The 15,380-nt window shown below is 33.0% G+C and overlaps 1 protein-coding gene across 3 annotated transcripts in view; it reads left to right on the forward strand.

Annotated features, from left to right (window-relative positions):
- Nucleotides 1-15,380, forward strand: part of NOVA1 (NOVA alternative splicing regulator 1) — a 146,337-nt gene that overhangs the window by 95,133 nt on the left and 35,824 nt on the right. For all 3 annotated transcript variants that reach the window (XM_035328983.1, XM_035328982.1, XM_035328984.1), the window contains one exon: nt 12,730-12,896. In XM_035328983.1, coding sequence (XP_035184874.1) covers nt 12,730-12,896 — 167 coding nt within the window. The remainder of the gene's footprint in view (nt 1-12,729; nt 12,897-15,380) is intronic.

Genomic DNA, 15,380 nt, shown 5'->3' on the forward strand with positions numbered 1-15,380 from the left:
TGTTATTTTACACAGGCTATTTGTGCTTTTAGGAAGACACAACTTGAATTCATGTAGTTGTAACGTTCTCCCTGCAAAGTGAACGGAAATGTTTCCTCAGTCGTATAGGGAAGGTTTTCTAACCACAGTGTTGGTGTGATCATATTTGATCATCCTCACCTTTTATTATTTTTTATTATCAGTTATTAACCTGAGAGTCTCCATCAGAGACAGTATCTTGTCTTCGTGTTAGAAATATTTCTTATTTTTAGCTGATCGAGATCTCTCCAGTTTGATATACTAGAAGATCAGCAAGTGTCTGCTAGGTAAATAATAAGCACATTTAAGTATGTTAAAAAAATTCTATGTTAGGCTACATAGCAAATCCTAAATCAGAACCTGCCAGAAAAATCTGCCTTTCAGTTTCAGAAAATGAAGTTACAGGATTTCCATTTTAAAACAGGGAAAGAAAAAAAAAAAAAAATCAGTCCTAAAATAGTCTTAGGATTTTGATTTAATGCAAGAAAATGTATGATTTTAAGGCTATCTAGAATCTGGTGTTTTATTTATCTGCTTATGTTTATCTGCTTCATTCAGAACAGAATTGTGGAGAATGATGAAACTTAATTGGAGTATATTCAGTCCAGGTTCTTATTTTGCAATCAGATTTATGTTGGAGACATTGCCTATGGAATTTCAAGGACTTCAGTGGCAATATCCGTAGATTTAAGGATTTTATAATGACGTTGTAGTTGTTAACGTTTTGACTGCACACATTCCAGATGAATTCTGACATCATTCTGTTTTTGAAGGGTATTGCTTTGGCCTTCTGTTCAAAATTGTAGGAAAAAAAAATCTTATTCTTCAGCTCTGCTCTTGATCAGTGAAGTAGCATGAGCTAGTTGTCTAGATTCCCTCAAATCTACTAATCAAGCATTGGAATGCGATAGTATTTCTAAATAATGAATTGTGGCATTATTTGTTTGAAAATAAGAGTTGAGAATACTAGTAACATGATTGACCCATTCAAAGGTTCCTGTGTAGACATGGTTGTAGTACTAGTAAAAGATCTTTTGTTCACTTAAAGCTATAATAGAAAGCTATAATATTTCTGAGAGTGAAGGGGTATGGAAGAAGGTAAAGTTTACAACCCTCTTCAACATTTTTTTTTTCTGTGTAGTTTTTATAACAAAACATGGCAAAAAAAAAAAAAATCAGCAAGATCTTTAGCTTATCAGTACTAAGTTTGCCATGGCCATAATATCTACTATGACTACTAAAAAAGTAATTTTGTACAAGAATTAAAATACTTTCAGCAAATAGATTTAAAGGAGGAATTTTTGAGTGCTGAGGATAAAATAATATATAGCTGTTTGACAGATATATAAATAAAGAGCAGCTTTCATCCACTGTAGAAAGTTGTGGAAAAAGTTCTTTATAATACTTCTTTTAAATACTTCTGCTTACTTAACATTTTATACTCCTTTTTATTGTGGATTTTTATATGACAAAATGTTTGTGAATTTATATAAATAAGCTGGTGGATGGAAATCATTCTGGTATCTGCTTTTGATGGGATTTTTTTTTTTTTTTTTTTTTTTTTTTTTTCCCACTAATGCTTTAGTTCACCTCTTACTGCACCATTTTTATATGCTGCCTTAATCCTACACCCAGATGCTGCTTTTAAAGATGTTACATTTATACATTTATAGTAATTATTATAGTTTTGGTATTTAAAACAGTTCAATGTTTATGTTGTAGCTGTCTCTGGAAAACAATGCTGTGTTAGATGTGTACACAAGTCCTTGAGGAGCCTAGTGTCTAGTCTAAGCTAATAATCAAATCTCCATGTATAGTTAAGGGGAGAGCTGTGCATCATTGATTCAATCCTAAAATGGATGGATTGTGTAATTCATGGAGGTGCCTGCCAAACAGCTATCTTGGATTTTGTGTAATTTTAGAAATTTAAATTTAGGGGGACATAATATTCATAGGGGAGGAGGAAAAAAAAAAAAAAAAAAAAAAAAAGAAATGCTATAACAGGGTTACAATCTGGAAGCCAGGAAGGAAAACAAAAATAATTGTAGCGTACTGAATGCTTGGGCAGTAGTCACAAACAGCTCATACCTGTTAATCCATATAAACCCTGGATTAGAAGCCCATTACTGGGGAACAATGAATTTAATTTAATATACAACAGCAAAGTTTTGTCTGTGTTTTCACACGTTTGAATATGCATGTTGATATTTGTGTTGTAATGACCTCGTCAAAATGGGAGTTCATCCTGCTTTTCACATGGCAGCATTCTTCCTACTCCGAAAACATAAATCTGTGTGCATTATTGTCTCTTATATTTCTCGAATGAGATGTAGAGTAATCCATACAATACAGTTGCTATGTATTGTATGTCCTTCTCTACATTTTGTCCCTACATGGAATGACTTTTTTTCTGTGGAATTAATCTTCACCACTATGGATAGTCAGTTTCTTGCAGGATCATGAATTAAATTAAAAAGGATTCAACAATAATAGGTAGACTGTTAAAAATTTGTTTCCATGTTCACTTCAGTTTTTACTTTCAATTATATTTAAAACATACTTGTAACTAACAATATTTTATAGTGTACAAGTATGAGAAATTTCTTTATTGAATTAGAATCTCTAATCTAAATTTACGGTATAATTAATTTACTTGAAATGTGGTATATACTTCTTCCAAACAGATATGTAGTAATGAATATATTTGGCGATTGTATTTCTTGAGCAACTGGCCATATCTAGAGATTTTCCAAAGCTTTTTACTGGCATTTAAACTATGAAACCTGAGAAATATTTTTGAGGAGAAAAAATCTCTTAGTGGTTTGAACTGTTATCGCTCTAAAATGCATCAATTCCTACAGTTTCTTAAAGTATATTTTACTGTTTAAATTGGTGGGTTTTTTCCTTCTTTTAGTAATGGTATGTGTAGGAGTCACTATTAACAAAGGTTCATATTACTATAGAGTAGCATAAAAGCTGTAATTGCCAACTGAACATTGCTTTGCATGAAAAATATTCTTAAGTGCTGTTGTTGATTGGAAAATTCATTCCAGATACATTGAAAAACACATGTAATTTTTTCGTCCTATTCTGTGAGATATATTCTATATCTCTTCAAAAAATAAGGTCAACTCTTTTTTTCTGCAACAAATTTGATGTTGTGGTGTATTTGGTATTCTTGCTTTTAATGATTCTTGCTTTTTAATGTTTTTTTTTTTTTTATTAACTTTGCTTATTTAGATGCTTACTGTTCACTGATGTGGTTAAAAATGTTAATTCTGCAAAATTCTATGAACCATGGTAATCTTAAAAGTATATGAATAATCAAATTATTATATCACCTTATTAGAAAATTGATATATATACAGTAATGCCAAGCCTATCTCATTTTGAAAAAGTGCTTATATGAGCCAGAAGAATATTGTTGTCCATCAACCACTGTTAAAACACAGAAGGAAAGGGATTAGGAGATTTTTATTTTAGCAGAGAATATAACATAACTGGGGGACCCTCACCTGTTTTGTTTGTTTTGTTTGTTTGTTTCTTTTAATAGATGGGACACTTAAATAGGAAGAAGTATATTTTATATTCTGTTATATTTATTTTTTGATTCTCCTCGTGTATTTCATTTTTTTTCTCGAGGACCTATAGGAAAAGTGTTCACTTTCCGATCAAAGGGAACTGAAGATGACAGTCCATTTAGCCTGTTTACCTTAATTTGGGAAGTAGAAGGAAAAAATAATAGGAGGTTGTTTCCTCAGATACTTAAGGGAAAGTTCTTCTTTGACACACAATTTCATTGCAGCTAAATCTAAAAAAATTAAAAATAATCTTCTTTATTTCTTTGTAACTGCTTTTACTATTACATATTTTGACCAAAACAAGATATTTAATTTGGGTTGAAAAATTTGTGATGGAGTCAAGTGCAGTTTGATTTTGTTTGAACAGTAGAGCTTTTATTTTCTAGAAATGTGCTTGCTTCCCAAAGTATAATTAGGCTGTGCTCCCTCTCACTGCTTTCTCTCTGTTAGTTAGATGAAAAACAATCAATCCTTCATAATACTTTAGAAAGAAAAAAGTCTGTGGCCTTTGCCTCTGTTTTGAGTGAATTTCATAAGCTTTTGCAAGTGGAATATACAGTTTCATGAATAAATCTTAGAGAAAAGTAGTTATAATCCCTTGTTTCCTGTCTTATATGTAACAGTATAGTATTAATAACTCCTCATCTCCCTTTGTATATTCTTTTTAAAATTAACATCAAATCCTTAGCTGATATACAACAAAATGGATTTTGTTCAAGGGATTGTTAGCTTTCAAGATGACTCATTATCCCCTCTGAACCTTTATTAATTATGAGTTTTTTCTTTTTCTTTAAAAAAAAAAATAATACCTTTTTAATTTCCTAATTGTCTCTTTCACAAAGAAATAATCCATTTATTCAGTTTTACAGCTATGTTAAACTTGGATTCATGTAATTCACATGTGACCTGAGTGCAATGGACTATAAACTTGAAGTTTCCATATAACTCTGAAAAATCATATACTTCACAGCATTTTTTAATTTGATTCCTTTCAATGTCTGGGTTGTACTTCAAAGGTCACAGATACAAGTGGGTATTATTGTTATTGAATACTATTTATTTTAAAATGTATGTGCACATATGTTTGTGTAGCTAAATTTATGAATACATACATATAGGTATATATGCAAATTTAAAAACTGAAGTTATCTTCCAGTCTACTTCCAGAAGATGCCAAACTGAAGTTATGGAGTCTGTGAATATTTACTGAAACATCTGATGTATTTTGAACTTTTACCAATGTATCTAAGCATCTTTTTCTTGTTTTAACATTGTAATTGATTAAAATTTTATAGTTTTATTTTGAGAAGCTGTTATTTTGACATACGAACTGCATATGTGGTACATCAGACTGAAGCACTTGTAGCCAAGTTTAGTGTTTTGGCTAGATTTCTTGTGGTGTTGAAGTTCCAAGTCACACTGGGGCATCCTCTCATACTCCACTGCAGGAGTGGGGTACAGTGGGGGCACAGCCTGCAGTGCTCTGTTTTGCTGCTCACAGATTGAGGTGAGGACCTGGGAAGGTAGTCAGATTGGGATTTACAGTTGAGTGATAGCCCTCTCTGAGATTTAATTAGCTAACCAGTTTGGCCACTTCTGGGTGTGCCACACCTAAAAGACACTATGTGATCAATATGGGCTCAGCAGCCTGCTGTTTCTGCTAAAGCAAATAAAGCTTCCTGTAAACTAGGATACCTGATAAAAAAATATTAGAGGACCGATGTTAGAGAACTCCAAGTTATTTCTGCAGATTTCAGCATATCACATGCATAGATTGCATGTGCTTGTGCATCACATCTGTTAATGTTTCAAAAAATAGACCACTTATACATAATTTAACTTTTTCCTTTTATTAGATGCTTGACTCATATAAAGTATAATGTAGCTGCAGAAAACATTAATAGTTAGAATTTCAGGGAGTGTAATAGCAGGTGAAACATTAAAGGGTTTCTTTCTTTCTTAAAGAAGAATGGAGCATTAGTTAAGCTGAATGTATCTACTCAATCTGTACTTGAAAATTCAAGTTAAGGATGCCCTGGATTTATGAGAGAGACATCAGGAAGATTCTTAGAGGGCCATGTTTATTTCTTTTTGAATTCCCAGATTTCCTTCAATTAGATTTTTCTTTGATTTTGCTATTTTAATTACGTGGTCAGGAAAAGTTAAGTTTTACTCCCTATTTTTGTATGTGTTCTGTGTAAACAGTTCCAAAATTATTTCATCTAGAAGAAAACAAATGCAGAATATGAATGTTCTAGCATTGCTACCAGCTCTTGTTTCCTCTTCCATTTTGGGAAGTCTATCAGGGCAGTAAGGTTTATGCGGAGAGAAATGTCTTTGTCTGTAATAATGATGGGAACAAGCTCTGAATTAAGACCAATTAATTCTGTCTCAAGAAATGAGGGTACAAGGGCAGCAGGGAGACAAGGATCAAAGTAGGAAACTGCTTCATTGAGTTTCCTATGACATTTTGCACATAAGTGGGATGTTCTTACATGTTATATTTAATGATGTGTACATTTATCACATATATAACGATTTTTCAGCATCTGTTTAAGGTACGAAATACTAGTAATACATATGAATAAAACATTTTTATTGTCTGGTTTTCATTTGCTGAGGTTTTATGTAATTGCAATGAGGAAATGTTAGATGCAAGGACAAGTTTATCCGATTTTAATGTTAAGAACATTACTGGCAATTTAGAAGAGCAGTTATTTTGCATTGTTAGGGAATGGTGTCAAAGCACAGTTGTATTTTACCAGGAGCTTTAGAAAAATCATTTTTAGGCCGAAGCATTTGCTGGCTATGTTAGAATCCCACTGTAGAGGCCCTTTGATCATCAGTCAGAAAAATAAACAAGATGCTAGGGTTAGCAGACTGCTGTACTGTGATTTTTCAAATAAAAGCTTAATGCAAATCAGCTGATCGGAGATTGTAGCTTAGCCTTTCAGTTAGTTAAAGTCTTAGCTCTGTCCCCTCTGTCAGGTTTTCCCTTTCAGTGTCAAAGAAATTGGCATGGTACACCGGAAAAATATAAGGAGATTTAATTAGTAGGCGCATTGGAGTTACCCTGCGCTGATAATGCATTGTGCCTGTTTAGGTTTTCAAATGCTTTTTAAGACTGATGTCAAAGCCCAGTAAAAAGCATACAGAGTCATAGAAATGCTAAACATTCCTTTCTGAAAGGTACAGTGTGTTTCCCAAAATATTTCAACTAAGGTTTGTAAAATACAGAAGCACATTTAACTTTTAGTGAGTGTTTCTATGAGTACAGTGGAACTTTTACTTACTGAATCAGAACCTTGAAAGAAACACTTAAAGCATAATGGTACCATATATAGATAGATGTATTTTCTGTTAAGAATAGAAATAAAAGCATCAGAAGCATCATGTTGCTGTGTCCTTCATCCTACTGCATATCTTGTGTTTATTTTAATGGTTGTTTTAAAAGCTGTATCAGTTGTCTAATAAGCAGTAACCTTCTCCTATTAAAAGCTTGTGTGTGGGTTTGAAATTTCAGAACTGGATTTAAAATGTGCTTTATAAAATTAGTGGGATGTACCTGTCAAAGGATGTTTGCCAGAAGTAAAGTTTTAGGTAGTTACAGGATGAAAGGAAAAATAAACAATGAAAATAGAGTTAGTGAAAGATGTTTTAACTTTTAGGCCTGCCCCAACTAACTAGATATCAAACCAGGATTTTGTTTACATTTAAATAGGTTTACTTACATTTAAATAGGTTGATGGCTGCTAATGCTTACATATTTCTCTCCCTGCATGGAACTGTATTTTAAGTCTATTTTCATGTTCAACAGCTAGGGCCTATAAATTGTCTCCTAAAAGCAATCAAGCACAAACCTGATTTGTATTCTTTTTTTCTTCATTAGTTTTATGAATCTATTTTTTGGTGAGCACTATTAACAGGTAGGCTTTCTAGTACACTTACACTCTGCCCCTTTTATAAGAAAAAGTTAAAACATACCTTTGCAAAATTAAGATGAATTCTGATATAAGAGGAATTTTACTCTCATAAAAGTAGAGCAAATATTGAGTAATTTACTTGTGTTCCTTAGAAAAAAAATACAAAATTATGGTAGCAACTTCAATAATAGCATATATGTAGATACCAGTTTTCCTATTTTACAGTCACATACAAACTTCTGTCATGGAGTTTAGTATTAATGAATACACATAAAATACATATATATATTAATTTACAAGGATGATGACCACCTAATCTGCATTTATTTTCTGTGGCCAAATTATTTTCTTGTATACATTTAATTTCTTCATATGTAAAAGAAAATATACCATACATGACACCAACTCTGCTGTGATGTCTAAATAATTTTAAAATAGCATAATTTTATTTTGACAACATTTGGGAAAAAAAAAAAAAGCAAAACAGTAAAGACCGATTATTTGGTAGGTTGTCTTTCTCTAAAACAGTTCTCTCAAAAATGAGATTTGTATTTTTAATACATATTTTGAAAATTATATGACAAGAATTATACGCATAGTTGGCTCATCTTTTTTCACAGAAACTTGCAAAAATGAATGGATAGGACTGTTAAATGACTGAAAATGATAAATAATCTGACAGTTTACTTGAGACAGTAATGGAGCCTAAAAGCTTTTCTAAATGACAGAAATCTCACTAACTTTAGTGATTCATAGGCTTATTTTTGTTGTACAGGTTGGTCATATAGCTGGCAGTTTTCCTTTTGCTTGACTCTTGTAAATTATTGTATGCTGTTATCTGAGTGAAAAGCCATTAGAGTTGTGTGAGGGAATATGACAACATCACTTCAAAAGATTAAAGCAATTCCCAACTGTACGTGTACACAATTTCTCCAGACTCCTTTTCTTTTTAACTTTTTTGTTTGTTGTTTGGTTCAGTAGAAATCATATGGTTTAACCCTCAAAGAAAATGGGCTGCTATAGTGACACATTTTAACTAATTGCGTCTTACCTACTGTGGACTGGGCTTTTGCACAATTCTAGTACTTCATGGAGCAGTGATTTCCATTTATTGCATCCTGGTTTATACATGCTAAAACAGAGTGTTTGGTCTGTAGTATGACTTATCTGTACTATACAGCATGTTCTACAAGAGCACTGACAGTAGCATGCCGTTCAGTCACAATGCCGAGTCCAATGAAATTCCTGGTTAGTACTGTTCTCCTTTCATATGTTTTGACAGCAGTCATCCCTGTTAAGTGCTTTCCGTATCAGACTCCAGTAGCTTGGATGTAACCTGATCTGTGTTTGCTTTCAGTGTGTTGTCTGCTGACCGAGAGAACACTTGCATTAGCTACATTGATCAATCCACATCACATCTCATCATTTAGGAGACAATTAATACTGCAGCGTAAAGACTCCCCAGAGCATTTTCTTAGAGCTGGATTGCTTTACACAGAAACCACAGGAGTTGTTTGCGAAAGGAGGAGGGATCCAAGTAGGGAGAGGGAAAAAAAAAAAAAAAAAAAGGAATCAAGAAAGCTATATCTAGGAACGGAGTTTCATTTAATGTGGTGACTTCCGCTGAGGCCATTCAAACTCCCTTTTTAATGGGATGTCTTGTGGACAGGGAAAAAAGGTTGTATTTTGAAGCTGATTTCTGAGAAGCCATTGTAACTGGTCACATAAATGTTTTTAAAATCTTGCTATTGACAAATATACAAAGCACAAAGATAGTGACACAAGTATAGCATGCTGTTCAGAGTATAATCAATTTAACTTTAGATTTAATCTCAAGGATTAACCTCTTGCAGCTTTTGAAATACTGATTGGCATGGTTTAATCCTAATTATAATTATTTTAAAATAACTTTTTAATAGAGAAAATACTGGTTGTTTATCATGTCAGTTTGGCTCTAGAACTACTTTTAGGAAGTTGGATTTCAGTGTTGCCTGATATTTTTTTATATTTTTTATTTAAAAAAAAAAAAAAAAAACTGTGCAAGGTGTTGAATGTGTATGAACACTTTTGGTTACTGAGCAGGCAGAGCTCTTAATATGCTGCTTCACCTTTAGGAAATGCAATATTTTATCTCTAAAGACTACCCATGTCAGCAGATGAGAAGCATTTACTATTGAAAACAACTTGTTCTTGCAGGTGACTAAGGCTGCTGTACTGTTCTCCTTTACAGACTTTGTTGCTGTTTTGTAAGGAGCATATCTTCAGATGTATGAATAACAGTAGATATTACTAAAGACATAAGATTCATAGGAAGGGAGTTTTAAGGAGATGACTTACTTCCCTGATACATTTCTCCCATCTATGTTATTGTCTGTGACTCTGTGCAGATAATGATAATGAAGCCTGATGACATGTAGCGAACTTCAGAAATCCTTGCAAACCTATTAATATTTGCCACATCATTACATTGTAATTGTCATTTGTTTAGGTAAGGTAAATGTATTTTTCATGTGAAAAGATTAATGTGGGATTGTGTCAATAACTTTTACTAGGAATATGACAGTAATAAGACTTTTATTTCTTATGGTAAGTCCATGACTCAAGTTTATCATTCTGGTTTTCCCCCCTCTTACCTTGAAGCAAAATGTGCACAGCATTGATTAGGGATATGTATTTGGCATATCTTTGCGTACTATTATTATTAAGTTTACAGGAATACACTAAAGTCATGATAGTTCACGTTATAGTTTTCTTCTGTTAGTATTCTACTCTTCTTTTATTTCAAGGTACAAACATGATGATGAAAAACATTAATTTGAGTATGTTAGAAATGCATGCAGCAATTTTACCTGGACATCCAGGTCGTCTTGTTTTGGTATTCCTGCAGGGCAAAAGTCAAAACTACAATGCATCCCCCTAAGTTTCATTTTTCCATAAGCACCTGTTAGACCACGTTTTTCAAGTCAAAATTGATTTTGTCAAACCTATTTAAGTGGTTTGATATATAGAATACAGAATGTGGATCATTTTACTGCATTGCTGTACATATATCCTCATCACAGTTTAAAAAAAAAAAGGATTCAAAAGCTTTTTGCTATTCAGTGAAGCCATACAAAATAATCTAAAACCGTCTTAATCAGAAAAAGTAAACAAAGGCTTTTTGAGTATTTCTGCAGGGGTAAAAATCAAGTTTTCCTTGGACATTCTGTAGATCTTTGTAACAATGATATCAAAGAAATAAGGACTGGTGTTTTTTGCAACACAAACAGCCCAATTTCAGTTTGGAAAAAGCTTGTGTAGCAATGTAGGTTTCATTTAAGCCTTTCTAGAGAATTGTAACCTAAGCTACAATGGCTATTAAACACTTGATAAGATAAATGGTATTGCAAATTCTGTGAGGTACTATGCAAAAAATGCGATAAACGTGGCATCTCAGACTGTCTTTCCCCCGGCTACAGGGTTAAGTGAGTGATTGTAAGAGTCAATGAAATTAAAAGTGAAAGTAAGTAACTGATAGGAAAGGGAGCAATGGCCAATACAAGAAAAAGAAAGTGCCTCAGACTAGAGAGGAGAATTGCGCAGATAGAGAGATTGGAGTTATAGAGTAGAATATAATTTCTAGAAAGAAAACCACGTAACACTGAAATCACTGATTTCAGTGATTTCACAGCATTTGGGAATGAAGAATAATTTTAAGGACTGTTTCTTGTGAGTATCTATATTATTTGAGTATGGAGGGGCAAGGGAGGAACATGCAGTGTTCCGCTCCCCTTTGGTGATTTTATTGTCACCAAAATCCTAGTATTCATAGAATATCCAGAGTTGGAAGGGACCCACAAGGATGATCAAGTCAAACTCCTTGTTCCCCAAAGAACAACCCAAAAAATCACACCCTATGTCTGAGAGCATTGTCCAAACACTTCTTGAACTCCAGCAGGCTCGGTGCTGTGACCACTTCCCTGGGGAGCCTGTTCCAGTGCCCCACCACCCTGTCAGTGAAGAATGTTTTTCTGATATCCTTTCTGAACTGCCCCTGTCACAGCTTCAAGCCATTTCCTTGGGTCCTATTGCTGGTCACCAGAGAGGAGAGATCAGTTCCTGCCCCTCCGCTTCCCTCATGAGGTTTTCCCTCAGTCTTCTCTTCTCTAGGCTGAACAAACCATGCGACTTCAAGCTGCTCCTTGTACATCTTGCCCTCCAGACTCTTCACCATCTTCATAGTCCTCCTTTGGACACTCTCTAACAGTTTGGTGTCTTAGAATGTGGCACACAAAACTGCACACAGTACTCGAGGTGAGGATGCACCAAGACAGAGTAAAGCGGGAACACGTGTTCTAACACATAGAACAAATATTTATTTCACATATTAGCTATATTTGCCAAGTGCATAATATCTTTCCATAACCTTAGAAGATGGATGCTTAGAAGGTAATCTCTTAGATTCTAGATATCCTACATGAGTGGTGTTCAGCATAACTATATTAACAGAAGTTCTTGAAAGGTAAGTTGTGGAGAATTAAGTAGCTATTTAGTAGAGGCTTTCATTATTTCCATCTGATAAATCACATAAAATACAGCTCCATATATTTAGTAAATAGTTACTGCAAGGTTGTTTTATGATGGGAAAGTTATAAAAGACAAGGTGGGTACTCAAATATGAATTCAGTTGGCCTTGAAAGGTCTTGCCATAATGATTTGTGACTGCTTCAAGAAATGATCTAATAATGTTTACACTAAATCAATGTGTTTGCAGTTCAGGTGATCATTACAAATGTGTATTTCAAGTTCATCTATAATATAGGCTATTATGTTCATCCTTGTGTTCACTAGAAGTTCTAGGGCAAAGTCATTTAAAAGACGTATTCTGTAAAGACTTCTAATTTTATAAAGACTTTAAATTTTCATATATTTCCAACTGAACCTAATATTTTATCTTCTTTTATTTATTTTTCAAAGTTGTTATGGATGCTCTTTTATCCAGGATGAATTGTAATGTTACATGTTTATGGGATCTACATAAATGGAGTTATGTTTTCAGATCATCATTGTGTTACCTTTTGGAAATCTCTTCCTTTGTTATTGTGTTTATTGAGTTGCCGCTAGTTGTTTTTTCACTCTGCTTTTGAGTGTTATCTTTATGAAATAATGTATGTGGTTTGTGAGATCTGATGAATCCATTCTATTCAGGTCGTTTTTTATTTTTGCAGGTACTACGGAGCGGGTGTGTCTGATCCAGGGAACAGTTGAAGCACTAAATGCAGTTCATGGCTTCATTGCAGAGAAGATTCGAGAAATGCCTCAAAATGTGGCCAAGACAGAGCCTGTCAGCATCCTACAGCCTCAGACCACTGTTAATCCAGACCGCATCAAACAAGTGAGTTTTTGGTTGGGAATAGAGTCACATCAGCTCCTTAAAAGTAGCTTCCTTTATATATATATATATATATATATATATATGTATAAAGTCTTAAAACTTTAAAGCTGTAAGCGGTCAACATAACATGTTCTTTCAGAAAATGTTATTTTACCCTTTAGTAATTTACTTGTCCTTATTTTCCTTATACTTACTTGTTCCATGTTTCTCAGCAGTTCTTTTAGTGTCTTACAAATTTCAGAGCTGTGTGCTAATACGTTTCTTTCATAAACTCTTTTTCTTTACTGTGTAAGGTAATAATCCACACCTAGGCTTCAGTTGAAAAGGGTCGCTGAAGTTCAAACTTAAAAATATGAACCTCTTTGTAAATCTTTAGAGTTACTCAAAATCATGGAATTAACTGTTTTCTACTTTTATGTATCTAAAATAAAACAAACAATGTCAATTGTATTTTAGACCCTCTAATAGGTACTTTAAAATCTTATGTGTGAGAATTTTGAAAATATAAAGATAATTTACTTGGAATGTTTTCTATTACTCATTTGCTGTTATTTTTGGCATCTTTTTGCCTGATTTATACTGACTTCTTTTAATATCTATAGGACATGCAAAATATATTTTCAAGGTATCATTGGTCTAGTGTTTTCTCTAGTTCATTACAATTTCCAGAACGATTTTAATTAAAAAAAATAGTTTTCTGTAAGGAGAATGTGAAATATACCATATAGAATTTTAAATATATGATTTTCCATTTTATTAAGTAAGAAAAAGATGAAGAAAGAAATGAGTGAACATTAGTAAAATTTTGTCTTGTCTATTGATCCTATATAGGGTATTTTTTTGTTTCTCATCTGTCCTGTATAGGACATTAGCATATATAGGATAAATTTGTTTCGTTCTTCAACAGTAGCAATATTCAGTGTCCTATAAATTAATTTGATAACTGTATGCAATTATTTTACTTTGTATGTAGTGCCATACACAGAATATTTATATGAAGATGTGGCTAAACAGGACGAGTTTGAAATTAACACTGCTCTAGGTGGATGAAACTGTTCTTAAGCCATTGCATATGATTTTTAACAAGTACTATTATATTATTATTTTTTTCTGTATGTTAGAGTTTTGCATGAAAACAAAACAAAACTAAGTAACTTACAAGAAAATACAAAAAAGAAAAGCCCTGATTTTATAGGACTAGTTTATCAGCTGTTAGACATGAAAATTGTGCCTGAGTGAGGAGAGAGAGAAAAAAAGCTGAAGACAAGATCTGTGTTTTAAATGTCTTTTCTGCTCATAAAATTTTAGATTTTATGCCAATACTTCTTAATCTAACAGGAAATAAATGTTCTATATTACAATGGAAAGTGTTTTTTCCCCTTTGCAATGAAAAGAAACTAGTTTCAAGTCACTAAGATCCTGAGAAACTAGGTTACAGAGATGCTTAGTTATATGCCCTAACACTTTCTGTCTTGTTTCTCAACTTGTTTCTCAGTTGATATAGCTTTTCCACATGAGAACTGAGGAGGAAATACTACAGAAATCTTATTTGTAAAGTTGTTGCTGTGGTGTGTTTTTTTGTTCCTTTTTTTTCCCTTTTTTATTGGTGGTTATTTATTATTATTATTATTTTAAATTTAATTCCACACTTGGAATGGTAAATTAAATGCTTCAGTGATGGATCAGTGATTAGAGCTGATACTAGTGAAGTTAGTGAAGTTAAGATACAGGCTAAGTGCAATGCATTCCTTATAAATCTCTGATTTCACTCCACATTTTATAATTTAAACGTGTTAGCTGTACTCAGACATGTGCATAATAGTAATGACTGCAGGTATTTAGAGCATATGCATGTGCATATGCTGAGCAGTTTTAACTACAATGAATTGTTTAATTTCTATTATAATGAAGTGGCATTTATTTGTGATATTTTCCTGATATATAAATATTGACTATATAAGTATAAATTCCATTATTTTCAGCACAATGTGAAATTTTTAGCTTAGCTCTTAGAGTTTACAGTGAATGTCCTGTGTCTTAATGAAAGATAAATTACCTCTATTTAAGAAATTAAAAGGCTAATATTTTGTAACGGGTAATCATGATCTGGTTGTTATTATTTTTTCTGGTGTGATTATTTTTTCATAGCAGACAGGTCATAACTTTGTTACCCTGATCATTCTAATACTATAAGCCATTACGGACTTGTGAAAAACAAGCCTTATGCATTACAATTTCTTCTTTTACCCAGCTTTTATATATTTTTTACTGTCTTAGAATAATACCCCAAACCTTTGTCACTCCAAGTATTTTTTAATTAATCTTTGGCATTTGAGGTTGAGAATAGATCTGTAATAATCATTTTTTCCTTCATTAGGAATCCTGGATAGATTTCTGTTGATTTTCTAGCTATCTCTACCAAAAAAATAAAGGCAGTTGTCTCCCCATGAATGAAGGTGCCTGTAGTTGAGGCATTACAATGCC

The sequence above is a fragment of the Oxyura jamaicensis genome, chromosome 5, assembly GCF_011077185.1.
Source record: "Oxyura jamaicensis isolate SHBP4307 breed ruddy duck chromosome 5, BPBGC_Ojam_1.0, whole genome shotgun sequence".
NCBI lineage: Eukaryota > Metazoa > Chordata > Aves > Anseriformes > Anatidae > Oxyura > Oxyura jamaicensis.